A 17,580-nucleotide genomic window follows, 5' to 3' on the forward strand; every position below is an offset into this window, starting at 1 on the left:
GACCCGAGCAGTGTGGCAGCTGTGTGGGTGTCTCCCGCTGCCTTCCAGCGCTGGCTGCATTTATCCTGCTTAGGCCTGTTTCGGCCATGTAATTACGAGAACGTTGTTCATCATGGGCGTGTTAGAGGGTTCTCTTAACAGTAGGAGGCTTTTGCTAAAGTTCCCCCATGCCATCTGGAGCAGAAGCTGTCAAGTGCCTGGTGAGGTGGAGGTTGGGGGGAATTATGTCAGTATGGGAGTGCTTCCCCTTTTGCACGGTACTTCTGTGGGTGGGATTTGGATGTTGAAGTGAAGCCTGTAACTGAGAAAAGTAGAGCAATGTAAGAAAATGGTCTTCTCTCTGTAGGTGGGTGATGCCAAGCACAGCCATGAAGAAAAAGGTAAGAACTGAAAGGAGAATCCTTTGCAACTGGGTTTTCCTTCCCCATCTGCATTTGCTAATGTTGTTATGTGTTTGCATCTGTACCTCAGTGTGTTCTTTGGCTGTCAGGTGCCTCTTCAGGCTCTCAGAGTCAGCAGATGCATCCTTTGCTTAAAGCACTAGAAATTAAAATCAGGTTTGAGTTTATTCGCTGGCGTGAGTGGTAGTGCAGGCTTGCTGCAGAGCCATCCATGATAACTGCCGTGTGAGCGTCTGGTAACGTGTTGCAAAACCCTCCGCTCACTGCGTACCTCCCGCAGCGTGAGGGAAGAGGGTATGCTGTAACCCGCTTTGTTGGCCCGTGGGGAGACCCTCCTGATGTGTTACAGAAACTTGCTTGGGGAGCCCGTAATTCACTGAGGACTCCTGGGAGGATGAAGCTTAACACACGGGGAAGGAGCAGCACTTTTACTAAGAATTGGTGGAGGGTGTATTCCAGCAGGAAGCGTCTTCAAAGCCATTAAAGCAGCTGTGTAGAGAAGATAGAGCTGTCTTTCCGTGGTGTGCCAGGACTGGGTTTCCTGCCTGGCCCTACGTGCTGGTGTCTGACCCCTTTGAAAGGCCTCCGCAGTCTAAAACTTGGGAATTGGTTTCACCTGTAGGCTGACTTGGGCTGTGCCTTTGAGCTCTGTTGAGTCTCTGCATGCGCTTTTTCTGCAGGTGGTCTGAAATGAGAGATGTTGATGTTATCTCTTTCTGCCCTGTGTGTAGGTCAGGGAAGAAGACAGTGTAGCTTTCCGGGGGTTTGCTCTGGAAAGGCTGGTAGGTGTGAGCTGACCAGCCTGCCTCTCTGAGGAAAAGTCCTTGTTACCAAATCATCGAGGTGTGTGGTCAACTTCTTTTTGGAAAGGGTGCTCGCCAGCCTGTGAAACGTTGCGGTCGCTCTCAGAAGGGTAACATGTGCAAACAGGAGGGTGCGATTCTGCCTCTCCTGTTTTGCCCCAAGAGTCTGGCAGCTGTTGCCGTGCAGTTGCGGAGCGAGGTTGGGAGTCGAGCGAGTGCCTTCCCAGCTAGTGTTTGGCACTGGTGCGGGCTGGGCAGGCAGACTCGGGCCGGCTGTGCTCTCGTTAAACCTATCCTTGATGATAGATTTTCAGAGCTGTTGCCAAAGGCTGAATTTGACTTTGTAACTGGAACTTGTTTAACAGCTGTTTTTGTGAGCAAGTCTGTGTTGGCTGTCACTGTTGGGGTTTTTTAATTTTTATTTTTAGATCACAATGTAGAGTCTTGCCCTGTGTGACGGTCTCCCCTCTTCCCCCCTCCCCCCCAAATCATCCCCTCATTTTTGGCTGCCAGAGGTGCTACCTCTCCTTCAGCCTGATGATCTGCAAACAGGAGGAGTCAAGTGTCCCCCCTGCACGATAGCCTGGTGCACTTGAACTATGGGGCTATCCCATTTGCTTTTAACTTTTTGCTGGTCTTCTGACACCTGAAACTTGAAATGTAACTTGTATTTCACTTCTGTCAGGGAAGAGAAAACAAGTCATATTACGAGAAGGAAAAGAGCAAGACTAGGAGAGAAGTAATGGGTGGAGAATACCAGTGCTGAGTGGGCAAGGGATTGTTTTCAGCCTGGTCTTAAAGGCTTGGGATAAAGCTGTTGTTTTGTCTTGGCAAAGTCCTTGGCTGTGATCAAAAACATCAAGCCTTCACCTGTGCGTTTGTAAAGTGTGCAGGTGCAAGGGCCTGGGGAAGGGGGAGGCTGCGGCAGCTTCGGGAGCAGCTCCCGATGGTTATGAACTCCACGAGTCCTCTGCCAGCATGTGTTGGGAAAAGGGGGTTCGGTGGACAGAGGCTGTAGGCTGGCTGCGCTTCCTTCTGGGTGGTAGGCAGCCGGTTGAAGGAAAAGGAGTGCGGTGCCTGGATGGGCAGAGATTCCTGAGAGGATGGGGGGCATAGTTCAAGAGTGCAAACAAGATGGAAAGGTTTTCAGTCTGACTGATTCAGTGACCGTGGATGGCAGGGAGGTAAGGTCGTCTGTCTCCTGCTTTCCCCAGGTGTGGTACTCTTCTTTGCCTCTCTCTTCTGATGCATTCACATCTGAAGTATGTTGGTCCTGTGTTTTGGTGGCTTCGGTGGGAAGATGTTAACCCTGAGGGAGCCATGAAGGACCTGGTGCTCTGTGGTAGCTAATTCTTGTTTCTTTTTTTCTTCCCAGGTGCTGCTGATGGGTAAAAGTGGGTCTGGGAAGACCAGCATGAGGTCCATTATCTTTGCAAACTACATCGCCAGGGACACGCGGCGCCTGGGTGCCACAAGTAAGATTTCTCTTGTTTGAACTGCAAATTCTGAGGGCTCAAACCCCCTCCATTAAAGGGGCGAGGCTCTTCCCTCCAGCAATCCCTGCCTCTCCTCTGCTCTGGAGTAGGTGGGTGTCTGCTGATCCTCCCAGCTGCCACACCTCACAGGGAACTTCACTCCTGAGTTCAGCTGAGGGCAGGTAGGAAGCTGGAATGAAAGGGAAGGCAGCACTGGGTTGAGTTTTGCTGCTTTATTGGTGAACTTTTACCCTTAACTCTTTTTTTTTTTCGATCAGGAGGCAGCTTTTGCTGCTGCTACACCTGCTATTGGAGGAGTGTTCAGAGCCTCCTCATGGTCCTCCTTGTTGGTGAAGCTTTCCTGTTTTTAGCCAGCTGATCACTAGTGCAGCAGTGATCTTGTTACGCACCTGTGGTTTTGGCAGGATGATGCACTAGGTTTAATTAGTGTCTTCTGCCTCTTGTTTTTTTTCCTCCAAAGCCACTGATCTGAAAAAGCAATAAGTGATTCCTCTGAAACGGGGGTATGAATTGTCAGGATCTAACGCTCCTCGCTGGGAAGCGCCTGTGAGGACTTAATGTCACAGATTGGTGTACATTTCCTCTTTGCCGTAAATTTGGCCTGTTCCTAAAGTTTACATTCTTTGTGTTACTGATTTGTTTTTAAGGCTTGCTTAAGGCCTTGCAGAGTGTGCTGGAACTAATGTCATTCTTAAAATATCACAAAGATCAGAGAACATGTAGTTAAAGGGGAACCGCCTGCTGTGCTTCTCAGGAGAGTAGTGTCCTGGCTAGAGAGCAGGAAGGCTTGAATTACTCTGGGAATTGTCTTTTTCCATAGTGCCTTTGGCTACAGATTTACGTACGACAATGTTGTTTAGATGGGATTTTACAAATTGTGGGCTGTGTTGTGAAGAATGGCGTTTTTGGCTGCCCGAGGAGGTAGCTCTGATCTGGGTGTGTGGTACAGTCGGTAAACTCCTGTTGTCTCTTTCCAGTTGATGTGGAGCACTCCCATGTTAGATTTCTAGGAAACCTGGTATTAAACCTCTGGGACTGCGGAGGGTAGGTACTGTTTATTTTTTTGCTTTTGAAACCATTGGGGGTTAGCTCTGGGGAATGAGGCTGGGGCTGTAACAAAACAGAGGCCCTCCTGCCCTGGAGGGATGAGTATGCTGCTTGTGAATGAAGGGAATAGAACAAGGGTTATGTATGCACTGTAAAACTGGTGAGACAACTCTGGAGAGAATGGATGCCACATCTTAGGCTTGTGCGTGGAGGTGGGTGGAAGAGGTTGGCATGATTATGCTGTCTCTTGAGTTATCCCTACATAAAAGGAGCAGTGCATAGGTCCACCCTTCCCTTGCTGGCTGCTTTCTTCTGCTGGCAAAAAGCCTGAGCCCCTCACTTGGACTTTCTCCTGAGGTGGTGCTGGTTTCAGAATTGCTTATCACCAGCTTGATCCAAATGGGGTGTGTGCTGAGAAGCGATGCTGAAGGTTGACAGTGATCCTGTGGCTCCTGGAAGGAGCTTTCTGAAGAACGCTCTCCCATTGACAGAGCTGTCCAACTTTGCTAAGCTTCATCAGCTCTCATGTCCTCATGTGTTATCTGAGCCATATTCAGCCAAAATTGAAGAGGATTTAAATCCTGTAATAAGAGGCTACACTGATGGTTTTGGTTATATTTTAGCTTCTGCTGCTGTGGCTTTTTTATATGCAACTCTCCAAAGCCTCGGTCCAGAAGCAACATAGCGCCGTTTGCACAGGACACTGAGCAGCCAGCTGTGACATGAAGGAAGCTTCAGCTTCCTGTGAGACTGGTGAAGCATCCAGCTTTGCTCCGTTGGAAATGCTTAGGGAGCCGTATGTCATGGGGAACTTAGCCACCTGTGGGGCTCTTGTCTAGACTCCTGTGATAGGGTCTCTAGCTCAAAATACAAATCTTGCCTTTCTAGCAGGAGGTATTTTATATGTAGCACCTTTCCTGACAATGCTAAGCAAGACCTGGTTGCTCTAATGGGAGTCTCCTTGCTTTGTTGCTCTGCTCCTTCTCAGACAGGACACCTTTATGGAGAACTACTTCACCAGTCAGCGGGACAACATCTTCCGCAACGTAGAAGTCCTCATCTATGTCTTTGATGTAGAGAGCCGTGAACTGGAGAAGGACATGCACTACTACCAGTCATGCTTGGAGGCAATTCTTCAGAACTCTCCTGATGCAAAGATCTTTTGTCTAGTGCACAAGATGGACTTGGTGCAGGAGGATCAGCGGGATTTGGTGAGAAGCTGATAGTTGCCATAGAAATGCTTTCAGATAGAGCATCTTTTGACTGTGCTAATGTATTGCAATTTCATACTTCAAATACAGCCCCATCAGCACTGTTCCTAGAAGGGTTTCTCAGATGTTAAGAATTGTCAAAGCCCTCTAGGCTTTTTCTGCCTTTTCTAAATTGTATGTCATCGCTGTCTCTTGCATATAATCTAGTGAAGAACAGAACTAATGATTTTTAGTGACAACTACTCTAAGCCTTTTCTTCTATAGCACTGATTCTAGTACTTTCACCAGACCTTCGCCCCAGAAGGGTGGTAGAACTGAAAGAAATCCATCGATCTTAAACTCACTGCTCCCCATTTGGATGGCTTTGAGGATGGTGGTGGTGACAGTGATGGTTGGTTTCTTTTTAGCTGTTGCTTTCAGTCCAGCATAGGCTCTGTTCTAAAGCACAACCAAAAAAAAAAAGAAGTTGAAACTTTCACAGTTAACTAGAAGGTGGTTTCTGTCGGTTGATGCTGCTCTCTGTTTGGCCTGCCTGCCCAGAGATCACCTCTTAAGCACTCCTCTGCCCCAAGAGGCATCCTGCAAAGGCTGGGGATCAACCTTTCAGGGATGTTTGGTGTTTTCTGTTCTTTTCGGAGCTTTTGAAAGGTTGCAGGGAGATTGGAAAATGTTGAGTTCCTACCAACCTTGCTTTTTCAGCTTGGACTAAAAAGCAACCGACTCCTGATACCAAAAGAAAAATTAGCTTTGTGGGTTAGACAAGTACAACCCTGGCTGCTTGGCCCCTCCCTGGCTTGCGGCAAGTTTGGAGGCCACTTTAGGCTGTTGGCTTTTGTCTGAAGTAAGAAGTCTTACTAAACTTTCTTCTAATTCCTGGTGAGCATGTGCCTGGGCAGCTGCAAAGGAGACCACACGAGGTCCTGTGGCTGAAACCACACCCTGACCTCCCTGCATAGACAGACTACTTCTTCCACGTAGCCCGTTGGCTTCAGATCACTCATGCTGTCCGAGAGTGGTGATCCTCCTCTTCCAGTTTTAATTCTGTCCTCCAGCTCAGTGCAGAAATAGCTCAAAGAGCTTGTTCGTAGTGTTGATTCAAGGAGCTTTTCCTCACTTCCATCTGCCTTCCCTCCAGACTGAAGGATGAGTCTAAGATCTTCTTGATGCTGTCCTGTCCAGATTTGTTTTGGGACTAGTGGACAAATGCTGGTTTTACATAGTTGTGCAGACTCTAGTGAGGCCCCGAAGTGAGGGGTAGACAGAAGGGGGGCCTTACTTCAGATATGCTTTCAACGTGTATCATTGCACACCCATCAAGATCTGTTTTAAGGTATCTGCTACTCAGAAGAACATGCAAATACTGGACTAAATCACTCTCTCTATAAATCTTACTGAAGCCTTTGGTATCCCAGGACCCAAATGGTAAGTGTTGGCCTATGCAGTATTTCATGGGGATCAGTTAGTGTTCTGTCATGTTCCTAAAAACAGCAAGCTGAGGTGAAGGTGGTCAACTTGTCTTCCCCTGCAGAGGCGTGTTGCTGGCTGTCCTGCTGCTTTTTTAGCAGTTCTGTAGGAGCCTGGCACAAGGCTGTCTGGTCTTTGCTGTTCCCCCTGCTCCCCTTTTTTTGTAACCATAACTTCTAAGGGCAGAGTATGGTGTGAGAAGAGAAGATGGTATAAGTATATGCGTCAGAGGTGCTCATATTGATGAACCTCAAATGCTTTCTTCCTATCCTGTTCTCAGTGATGGAGCTTTTTGCCTGTGTCCAGGGACTTGTCAAAATTCAGTTCCTCAGAGATGCTCATGCGTGTCCGCTTCCGTTTCCGCTCCACAACACCCGTAATTATTTCAGCTTTGAGTCCCAGTCAGATCTATTGCAAGACAGCCATGGTCTGCTTGTCCCTGCTGTTCCAGTGGAAGGGGTTTCTGCCAGCCTGTCCTGGCCAGCGTGCTCTGCTGTTGTCTTGTCTCCAGTGCTGTAGGTACTTGAGATTTGTTTGAAATGTGTGCTGTAAATGCAATACAGCAACCACACCAAAGGCAGAAATATTTACGCTCAACTGCTAATCTTTTTTTATTTCCCAGATTTTTAAAGAACGTGAGGAAGACTTGAAGCGCCTTTCCCGTCCCTTGGAATGTGTTTGTTTTAGAACTTCCATCTGGGATGAAACACTTTACAAGGTTTGTACAGCTTCTTCTCTGTATCTGGCTTCCCCCCTCCCACTCGAAAACAAGAGCATGAGGAAGGCGAGTGGTTGGTTGCTACTGGTTTGTTAGTGACAGGCCTTTTTTAGTTCTGCAGCAACTACTTTTGGAGGTTAGCTGTTGTAAATGGCATCAGAGCATCCTGGTTTTAATTAGAAAAAGTAAAACCCCTCCACATGTTGGAGTCATGGTGTCAGTATGTTAATACTGTGTGAACGCTTTGCCTGGCTACTTTAGAAAGAGCTTCTGCATCCTTTAGTCATGTTTATCCAGCATGGAATTGTTTCCTGTGTTTCTCTGCAGCACTGTTAAAACACGAGCATTTACCCTTCTGGGAATTTGCTTTGCTTTCAGGAGGGGATGGGGTTTTTTGCTATCTTGACTGCAGTGTCAGAGGTCTTCCAGGTGTGGGAGTGGTGAGTGCTACCTGGGCTACGCTGGTAGCAAATGATCATTATAATTGCCAGCTAATGCTAACAAGCAGTGGTGGTAGCATAATGGCTGGGTTGCTTGTCTGAAGGTGAGGACCATTTGGCTCTTGACTTCAGTGGGACTTCGGATGGCAGATTTCACCATCCTGGCAAATCCATCTAAAGCCATAGCAAATTCCCCTGCCTTCAGTGTATGATGTGTTTGGTTGAGGCTGATACGGTACCGTATGCCAGACATCACTCTTCACAAAGCATGTACCCAGCTCCCTCTAGAAATGAGCCTTACTAAGCAGTGGCATACCCTGTCTTCCTGCAGGCATCCCTAATGTTCATCAGTTAGGCCGGTTACTCCATTTGAGCGGCTTATACAGAGGCAGACCTGTGCTATTGTAGAGACAGCCCTGCCAGAGCTCTTCAGAGCTCATACCTTTGGCTTGGGCTTTTAACTTTGTGTTTGGCAGGTGGGATGGTAGGAGTGTTTGGTAAATATTAGGTACTTGGCAAATAGGAGACACGAATATCTACCCTGACTCCTGAGGGGAAGCGTGTGGTCAGGCGCTGACACAAACCTGAGTCAGTACGTAGGCAGTAAGGTGAAGCTGAGCTTAGAGGACCCGAGTCTGAGGACAGATGCGTGTTACAGCATCCCCAGTCCCTTCTGGGCTTGTTCCTGACTCACTGGGTTAGATGAGAGCTTTCTGTTTGGATCAGTGACGAGCTGCCAAGTATCCATCTGCATGTTGACCTTGCTCAAGATTAAAAAAAACTCTGAAAACTTGGGCGGGTTTATCTGGGAGCAGTAGATAGAAGCATTGCCAGCTTAAAATTAGGATGATTTAAGCCTGTTTAATAGTATTCTAGTTTCTCTGTGACTGATGTAGAGAAGAACTTTACCTCATGAAGAGTTTACTGAGGTCTGGGGTACTGGTAGTCGCCACTGTGGTAGAGATACATGGACACAGAGGTGGGAGAAGCTTCTCAGTCTTGCCTAGGCTGTCAACACTCAGAACTGCAAATAATCAGTTTTTGAGCACATTGCGTAACAAGAGCATGAGGCAGAGAAGTGCTAATGCAGCCCTTACGTTGTGTCTTTCTTTATTGACAGGCTTGGTCCAGTATAGTCTATCAGCTGATCCCCAATGTCCAGCAGCTGGAAATGAACCTGAGGAACTTTGCTCAGATCATCGAGGCAGATGAAGTGCTTCTGTTTGAGAGAGCCACTTTCCTGGTGAATACAGCAGTTCTGCCCTTCGGGTTCCTCTGCCCAGCCTAGGACAGAGTTCCCTGGATGGAAAGTGCTGTTGTGGCAGTAGCCCAAAGAGAGGTGCCAGCGCCAGATGGCAGAACGCATTGATCCAGGCCTTGTGATATTGAAAGTAGCTGACGTGACTCCATGGCTCACAGGACCTTCCCAAAATTTCCACTTCTAGCAGTTGAGCCGAGGGGCTGATGGGTGTTTCCCTCTTCCAAGCTATGAGAGGGTTTCATATCCCCGTTGCATTGTCGGCCGTGGGATTTTTTTGAGAATTCCTTTCTGCACAGGGCAAGAACCTTCTTTAGCTTGAAATAAGCCTTTTCAGTTCCTCCTGGCCTGGCATTTTAACTGGTCTTGATTTCTTTTTTTTTTTTTCTGTCTGATGCTCTACAAGCCTGGAGTATGGATAGAGGATCACAAGCAGTTGGATTGCAATGGCTTTTGCAGTTACTGGCTGCATGGTAACTGTGCTTCCAATCCGTTGTCTCTGTAGGTAAAACGTGCTAGTTGAAACCACCGTTGCTGCTTGTCCGTCCATACTCTTGGTTTCTGGATTGGTCTCTTCAGGCTTTGCACCGAAACTCTTACTGACCTGAAGGAATGGTTTTGAATTTTTTGAGTGCTTTCCGTGATGGCCAAAGGTCTGATTTTGAAATGATGGAGGGAATGTGGAAAAGGAGCCATTACTTTTCTCACTTTTTAAACTATCAGAAGTAAACACCTGCCATTTCTGGCAAGTTCTGCTTTTTGATCTTTTGTAGATAATAAACAGTTCCACCTTGGTCGTATGTAACAGTACTTTCCTTATAAATATGTTTTTTACTGAAAAAGAATAATCTTTGCTACAAAAATTCTATGCTTATTTTCAGTGTAATGGTGACTTTTAAAAAGACTCTTCTCACTTTTTTTCGTATATTTAAACTTCCCGCAGAACTCTTTTCACCTGAAGTGGAAATCTTACTGTGAAATTGTATTCAAATCACAGTAACAGAAAAACCTATCTGGAAAGTTAAGGAATGAACTTGCATACAATGAAGGCTTTGGTATGAATGTAATCCTTGAATCTGGCTAAACCTGTACTTGTATGAATAATTGGGCAGGTTTAAAAAGTAGGAAGTACATGATGATTTTTTTTAAGGTGCTCAAGGAAAAAAAAAAACCAAAAAACTTAGTTCTTGCAAGTTCTCTGTTACATGTAACTCCATAGGTAGAAAAGCAAGAGTGTAACATCCTTGCGCAAGGGCGTCTGACACTTCCAGTAGCAGTTGGTTTCATGGTTCTTAAGAGCTTAAAGCACACAGCATAAGGTTTTTAATATACTCCTTTTTGGTTTGCTGTAGGAATAAAGATGATGTAACTATTTGTTTGTGTGTCATTCCCCTTATGCAGTAAATGGAGTTCTTGGCCCGTTAGCTAATTTGGCTGAAGAGTGAAGGTCTGTAGGCTGCCAGCCTTGTGAAGAAGGTCAGGGAGAGATACCTGTGGATCACGCTGCAAGGGTTCCTAAAACCTTTTGATCCTCTGAATCTTTGCAACCAGGCACTAAGGTCTGCATGTTGCTGCTGGATCGCTATGTGGGAGGAAGAGGAGGGGAACTGATCTGAATGCAGGCAGCTTAGCGCAGTCTTGGTCCGACTCAGTTAACTGATGGAGAGAGAACTCCCTAGGTTTCCTTTGCTCCACTTTTCTTAGGGAGGAACGGCTTGCTTTGGCTTTGAGAGCAGCGCTTGTGCATCCTACGTGTTGCAGAATGGGAAATTTCTCAGGTTCAATCCTTGAGAATCTGCAGCACGATAGACTTAGGAAGGAAAAGCTATTCCAGCATTTGTCAAGTGTCTGTTTCCCCTACCTGAGGTGATGGTCTTGCATTTTTTTCTTCTCCTTGCGCTTTCTTTTTGTTTGAATCAAGATTTAAATTGCTGCTAAGTTGGGGTATTCAGACCTCAAATGGACAGTAGTGTCTCTTGCATATCTTACACACTTGCATCAGGGCTTGTGAAAGGCTTCCTGGTGACTGTATTACCGAGTCTTGTTTCACCATGAAAGCACTGCAAGTATTGTTGCAAGTAGTTTCCAAGATTCAATCAGCAAAAGGCAAAGGGAATCCCTGTCCTGGTCACCACCCGTTTCCCATAATTGGTGTTGAGCCTGAGACCTGTGCTCAAATAAATTGCTAACTAACTGCATTCTCTCTCTTTCTGCCTTCCAGGTCATTTCTCACTATCAATGCAAAGAACAGCGCGATGTCCACAGATTTGAGAAAATCAGCAACATTATTAAACAATTCAAGCTAAGTTGCAGGTGAGCTGGTTTAATCATTAGATGGGGAAGATACCTCAGCAGGTATTTTGGCTTCAGCCAGAAGCACGAAGGCTCTCCAAATTAATACTAGTTCTATGACTGCTCGGCAAGCTGAGATGCTGTAGTTAAATTGCAGCATGCTTAAACACAACTGAGTTAATTGTTATCTTTTATAACTTCTTCCTTTGCTGATGGTAGAAAGAGGTTTGTTTTGAAACAACAGTTTTCTTCTAGGCCTCATTCTCCTGGACAAGATAGGGAAGTTCCAGGACTGAGCTGATAAATTAGTGACAGTCAACGGTGCTGTGGAAAGTCAGGTGGAGTGCTTTGTTTCAGACACTGTACCTAATTTGGGAGGAAGAGGCTTGCAGACACTCTTTATCAATATTTTGAATGGAAAAGTGGAAAGCTTGCTTTGGAGTAGCTTGGCTTTTGAACAGCCTCCAGGTTCCGCAGTCTGTTGGTAATATCTGCAAGTGTTTGGAGCCTGAATAGGATGGAGAAGTGGCTGCATGGTTTACAGAGCTGTCTCCAGATACTTCAGTTTTATACTTATTTCTGCTGGTTATCCACAGAGTGTTCAACTGTCCTTCTAAATGACTGAGCTGTTACATCCACGGGGCAAGTGACGTTGACTGCTTGGGCATAGCAGACTCAAACAGTCAGTGGAGTTGTATATCTTAAGTTACCTTCACCATTCAATGTGCAAATCATTTTATATTGTTCTCATTTAGCCTAAAGCTAAAGAGTTTTTTCTTATTAAAAAAAAAAACCAAACCCAACCAAACTTGTAGTTGCACCTGGTGTTGCTTGCCAAGTGGGGACTCAAACACTTCTTTGTTACCAACAACTCAAATAATGGGATGTTGGCTATGGGCGCAAAAGCTGTTTGAGTGATGTTACAGTAATAGTTCATTTACCTTTTTTTCTTTTTTTTTTTTTTTTTTTCCTCCCCTCTTAGTAAGCTGGCAGCTTCTTTCCAGAGCATGGAGGTCAGGAACTCTAACTTTGCTGCTTTCATTGACATCTTCACATCAAATACATATGTGATGGTGGTTATGTCAGACCCTTCAATACGTAAGTTGAAGCAAAGATAAGCCTCTGGCCTGTTTTTGTTTGCAGGGTCGAAAAGGTGAATCAGTCTGTTTAAACTGCATTTCTCTTGGAAAATGACAAATACCAGGCAAAGCAGTAAAACTGATTGATTGTAATTAAAAGATAGAGAGGGATCTACTGTCCTGCTGGTTTGCCCTGTGGGAGCAGGGGGTGGGGGAAGGTGGTTAAAAAGTGACTGACTTTGCAGAAGGCAAGAGACGTGTGCCTCTGACAGCTGAGCTATTTGTTGCTGTCAAGTGGAGGATTGTAGCAGTGGTGGGGAACCACTATAACAGATGTGACCTGATTTAGTAGGTCATGTCTAATAACCTATTTTGGGCTGTTCTGATCTGGCAGCCCCAGTGATTTTTGGAGAGGAAGCAGAGATGGATCATACTTGAGTTTTTGCTCTTGCTGCCTGAACTGTCTTGGTGGGCAAGGACTCTAATTATAGTAGCATCTATTTATCTTAAAGAAACTGCAGCCAGCAGTGCCAGCCCTTACGGGCAGAGTGTGACTATTTAACTGTTTACACAACTCCAATTGAAACTGCTTCTGTTAGGGTTTGAGGTGGCTCACAGTGTCGATGCTTCCTGTCCTCCTCTTTTCGAATGGTTTACCGAATTAGGGAAAACCTGTGTAAACCCCGTGACTGAATTACCAGCTGTGATATTTTTGTGCTTGAGGAGCAGCAAATGTGTCGCTGTGGTGACTTGTGCAGCTATCCCCGTGAGCAAACTGCTTGACCGTAGTTCACTCTGACTCTTCCTCGGTGTTGCACTGGGATCAGCAAGCAGCCCAGACCTTCCGGCGTTAAATTTTGCACAAGCAATAGGGTTGAAATAAGAAAGCTTGCTGACGGGGACGTTGCTTTTAGGCAGCACTTAACTTCCGAGGAGTTGGTTACTCGCATCCCTTTTAACTTTTTTTATCTCCCCTGTCCCTTTTCGGTCCTAGCTTCTGCGGCTACGCTTATCAACATCCGCAATGCCAGAAAACACTTTGAGAAGCTGGAGAGAGTGGATGGACCAAAGCACAGCCTGCTCATGCGCTGAACGTTGGCCAAGGCACATGGTCTTTGGGGGGAGAAAAAATGAATTGGAACTACTTATTTTTAGGAGAATCTAACAATGTTGATGTCTTTGTTGGGCTTTGAAATGAGTGTGCTGCTTTATTTTTTCTCCTTTTAACGTTGGACACTAGTCACTCGGAGGATGTCTGGATACACTGCGGACCTTCAAAAGAGACTTCCCTGGCGTATGTGGGGTTGGGAAGAAGTAAGGACAGGTGATGCGCACATGGTCTCATGCTCCTGGTTGTCATAGCGGCACGTGGCAGAGCCGTTTCGGATGTTTTGCTCCCGGGTGATCATATAAGTCACAGGAATGGAATATTTACTGTTTTATTGGTTGGTTGCTAGAATATGTTTATAAATTTCTCCTTGTCTTCAGTCATGAAAATAAATTTTTGCTACCAGGGATTTCAGATCCTAGAGCTTTGGAAAGTGGGTTTTCTTTATTCTAAAACCTAGGGCAGCTTTGGCAAGCAGATGTGTACCGGTTGCATTTCTCCTTTCATGTTGTTGGGGGGGTGTTGACTGAAGGCCATTCCAGAGTTTCATTTAAGATAATTATTTTTCCCCACATGGAGGCAAGATTCCCTCAGCAGGTGAAGCAGTCAGGCTGGCATCAGCCTCTTCACACTTGCCAAAGCGATGGAAAGATCTAGTAAATAAAAGAGGCCAAAGACCCAAACTGACCAAGCAGCGAGGTAGTCCTGGCACACCTGATCTTCGTCCTGGTGAGGCAGGAGGGGCTGGCGCGGGCACAGAGGAGCCCTGGAGCGTGGTGGTTATGGGTGGTGCATGAGCTATATTAGCTATGTTTGCGACAAGCCAGTCAGACGGTGTTTGGCACCAATGTTACTTGATGTTACTGTCTATTTTTTAATGAATTTTTTGTGTGCATTTCCATTAAACATAGGAGGAACAAAAGCACTGTGAGTTAGGGGAATCTCTGGCTTGCTGGGTGGGAGCTGATGCTTGTCAGCATCTCTTTTCCCTTTTTCTCTCTTGCTGCATCAAATTACTATATAAAAAAGGGTGTGGTGACTCTGAGCCTGACTCTCCGCTTTGTATTCTCGAAATCATCCCTGTATCCCTGCCCAGACATGCGCTGGGGGGGAAATCTGACAGGGTGAGTCTGTTATGTGAGAACGGGGAGCTAAAGGGCACATCTCGGCTGGAGAGCCGAGGATGGGTTCCGCACAAAATCTTCCATCGATTCTCAATCTTTATGGTATTAAACACCCGCGTCTTGCACCGCCTACTCGGCAGATGCGTTGGTGCTCTGTCGGGCTGGGTGCGTTTTCAATGAGAATCAAGTCAGCATCCCTGTGGGAGAGGAACTTGGCGAGATTCCTGTTGACAACTCAGGTGTCTGAGTTTCTGGAGAACTTGTGAATGGGCTGGAGATGCAGCGGAGGGCTTCCGTTTGTCTTCGGTGCTTGAAGGTGTGGAATACTGTGCCGGTCCTGGAGCGGGAACAGCAAATCTCATCCACAGTCGCTTTTGCCTGACGTCGGGCTGGAGCAAGCTGAAACGCGACTACAGTTTCCTCTTGCGGGTGCTGCCCCACCGCTTGGACAAGGTCAGTCCCTGCTTTTGCTCCGGTCGGTGGAGAAACTTCACGGCTTTCTGCACCAAACCCTGCCCCCAGCACTGTTCAGCAGAGCAAGAGGGTGAGTCGCGGCCGATCCGAATGTTGTCGGAGCCTCAAGAACATCACCTCCAAGGGATTACCGGGAAGGGCTCTGCTTGCAGGAGACAGGCAGCTGTCACGGCTTCAGGAGAGGAGAAGATGGCTTACGGCTGCAATTCCAGCGCAGATTGACGCACCTTCTGCTGAGAGTTCCTTTTCACGGCAGGCAGCTCTTCCTGCTGGAGACAGAGGAAAGGACAGTGGGAAATGCTGCCTTATTTCCATGGTTACAAGGAGTTGCCGTTGGGTTTCCTTAGGGGATAAACTGTTCAGCATGTGAAAGTGGGATAATGTTAAGGGTGGGAAACGTGGGGTGGGGACGCAGGTAACAAACGGCTCTGAGAGCTGAGCAGGAGCAAACCCAGCGTGCAGGTACCCTGGCTTGCAGAAGCCTCTCCGGGGCCAGCGATACGATTGTGGTAGCTAAAGTTCTGCTGTTCTCTTATTGCAAGTCTATTTTCCTAAAGTAGATGTATTTTGGGAGTTCTTCTGAAATCAACATTTTCCTTTTGCTCTCCGGCAGAGATGCTGCTGGCACTGCTCTGTGTGCACGCTGTCCAGCGACCATCCGCAGTGTGGGTGAAAATACGTGGCTTCATTTCAAGGCAACTGCCTTACCTTTTTTGACAGTTTGCAGTTGTATTTTGTTTGTCTCTCTCCCAAAAACAAACCTCGGGGCCTTTTTCGGAGCCCTGGGTCAGTCGCCTGCCTGCATTGGACCAAGCATGGATGACTCAAGTAGGGTTGACTTGAGGGTGAACAAGTGGCTGTTACCCCCGTGATGAGCTGTGTTCAGATCAGCTTAACTTTCGGAGCTCTCCCAAAGGGTGCTGCACTTCATTTTACCTCCATAGCGGCACGTAATAGCTGTAGTGTCAACATCTCGAGGAGATGAGAAGTGGCTGGGTGGGATGGACACAGGTCTGTGGTGCCCATCAGCAGCCAGGTACCGCTCTCCAGCTGGAGCCAGCTCCTCGAACACATCCAGGGGGTGACATGGCTTCTGCAGGGTGAGTTCAAGTTCCCTGACAACGGCCTTGCTCTGCTTCATTGTAGCTTGTAGGCACCTCAGGAGTGGCATCCGCGCCATCCCTAAGGGCCTGGAGTTCAGAAGATCTTGTGTCCAAATCACGTACGGCCTCTGTGACCCTCTGGGAAATAGCTCTTGGCCAGATGAGGGATCTTCCCCGTACGTGGGATGGGGAAGGGATAATTTTGGGTGGTTAAGATCGTATGGTGCCACACCTCAAACAGTTGGAGCTTGGCAGAGAATTATGTAGGCAAGGCCCCATCTCAGTGTCTGTTGTCCTGCTCCAGGCAGGTCCCGAGCATCTCCAAGGATGGGGTTTCCTATCCAAGAGCCCTGTTCCATTGTGTGATCACTCTCATGATTTTAAAATTATTAATAAAAATCCATGTATCAGAGCTTCCCATGTGTACCTTGGGCTGTTGCCTCTTGTCCTGTCACCACCCATCTCCACGAAGAGCCTGGCCTGTTCCTGTACCTCCTGGTAGGCTCTTGCAGGCAGCAGCGAGAGCCCTTGAGCTGACCCAGCGCCCTCGGCCTCTCCTTGTACCTCCTGGACATGCTCCAGTACCTCCTGCCGGCTTTCCTTGCACTAGGGAGCCCCAAACTGGACACAAGGTCCAGCTGTAGTCACCTCCTCCATAACCAGTGGCCGTTGGGTCTTCCTAATGCTCATCACAACCCTTTGAATCCAACAGTTCCTTCAACTTTCCACCTTACCATCCATTTTTTCATACGTTTCTCAAGACCGTGTTGATGTTTGGGGTTCCTTAAGCATTCAGCACATCAAGAACAAAGTGGGGTGCGCTTAGTCGGGCTGGAAGGGGTTGAGACCTGTGCTTGGAGGGACGCAACTGAGCCCACCCAAAATGTTTGATCAAACCACAGCTACAGGAGGCAGGCGCTGGCGCTGCGGCTGTGATGGAGGTACTCGGCTCTCCCGGCAGAGCGGTGGGAACGGACCATCTCCCTACGGAGCCAAAGCCGTTTGTGTGAACAGCTCAGTACGGTTGGGCCTCAAGATGCCAAGGGCGGTGGATCAGGCTCTTCGGGGAGGAGAGAGGCGGATGGTGCGTTGCCAAGGTCCTGCGGGTTTTACTTTGCGTGACCCATGATTGCATCTGTGGTTAACCTTGAAAGCGGAGGCATGGAGCTACTGCGCTCAGTTTAATGACTGAATTGAGGAGGGATCTGGACTTATTCAACATACAGCTCCTCACCTCGGGGTGGTGGGTGAACAGCAAAACACACCCATTTCTGGAGTGCTTTGATTTTTCGTCTGCTCCGGGGGTGGGCAAGAACAACACCCACCATTTCTGTAGCTGGGCAGATGTTTCTGGCCCGTGTTCTGCTGCATAAAAGACTTGAGGGCTGCTGGTGGCCTTTAGCACCCATCAGCACATCCATCACACCTTCTCGCTTGTTCTTTCGCTTTTCCTTCTCTGTGACCAGCCCTCTTCTTTCCTGGTGGGTTGCAGAGCGCGGTGTTAAAGCATCAAGCCGAGCTCGGCATTAAAGCATCAAGCTGAGCTCGGCAGCGGAGGGCTA

At 47.4% G+C, this 17,580-nt stretch overlaps 1 protein-coding gene across 1 annotated transcript; it reads left to right on the plus strand.

The window, feature by feature from the left end:
- The first annotated feature begins 353 nt into the window (after positions 1 to 353).
- On the plus strand, positions 354 to 13,867 carry LOC104077247 (ras-related GTP-binding protein A). Its single transcript, XM_009578404.1, has 9 exons — positions 354 to 380; positions 2,580 to 2,679; positions 3,678 to 3,744; positions 4,736 to 4,958; positions 7,045 to 7,140; positions 8,701 to 8,823; positions 11,060 to 11,151; positions 12,113 to 12,228; positions 13,204 to 13,867. Exons 1-9 carry the CDS (start codon positions 354 to 356, stop codon positions 13,299 to 13,301), a joined length of 942 nt encoding a protein of 313 aa, XP_009576699.1. The 3' UTR covers positions 13,302 to 13,867.
- Positions 13,868 to 17,580: the final 3,713 nt, after the last annotated feature.

Source organism: Fulmarus glacialis, unplaced genomic scaffold, assembly GCF_000690835.1.
Source record: "Fulmarus glacialis isolate BGI_N327 unplaced genomic scaffold, ASM69083v1 scaffold24905, whole genome shotgun sequence".
Taxonomy (NCBI): domain Eukaryota; kingdom Metazoa; phylum Chordata; class Aves; order Procellariiformes; family Procellariidae; genus Fulmarus; species Fulmarus glacialis.

Coding starts and splice junctions, on each gene's coding strand:
- LOC104077247 (XM_009578404.1), top strand. CDS start 354: ATGCCAAGCACAGCCATGAAGAAAAAG. Junction 381..2,579: donor GCACAGCCATGAAGAAAAAG/GTAAGAACTGAA, acceptor TTTTCTTCCCAG/GTGCTGCTGATGGGTAAAAG. Junction 3,745..4,735: donor AACCTCTGGGACTGCGGAGG/GTAGGTACTGTT, acceptor GCTCCTTCTCAG/ACAGGACACCTTTATGGAGA.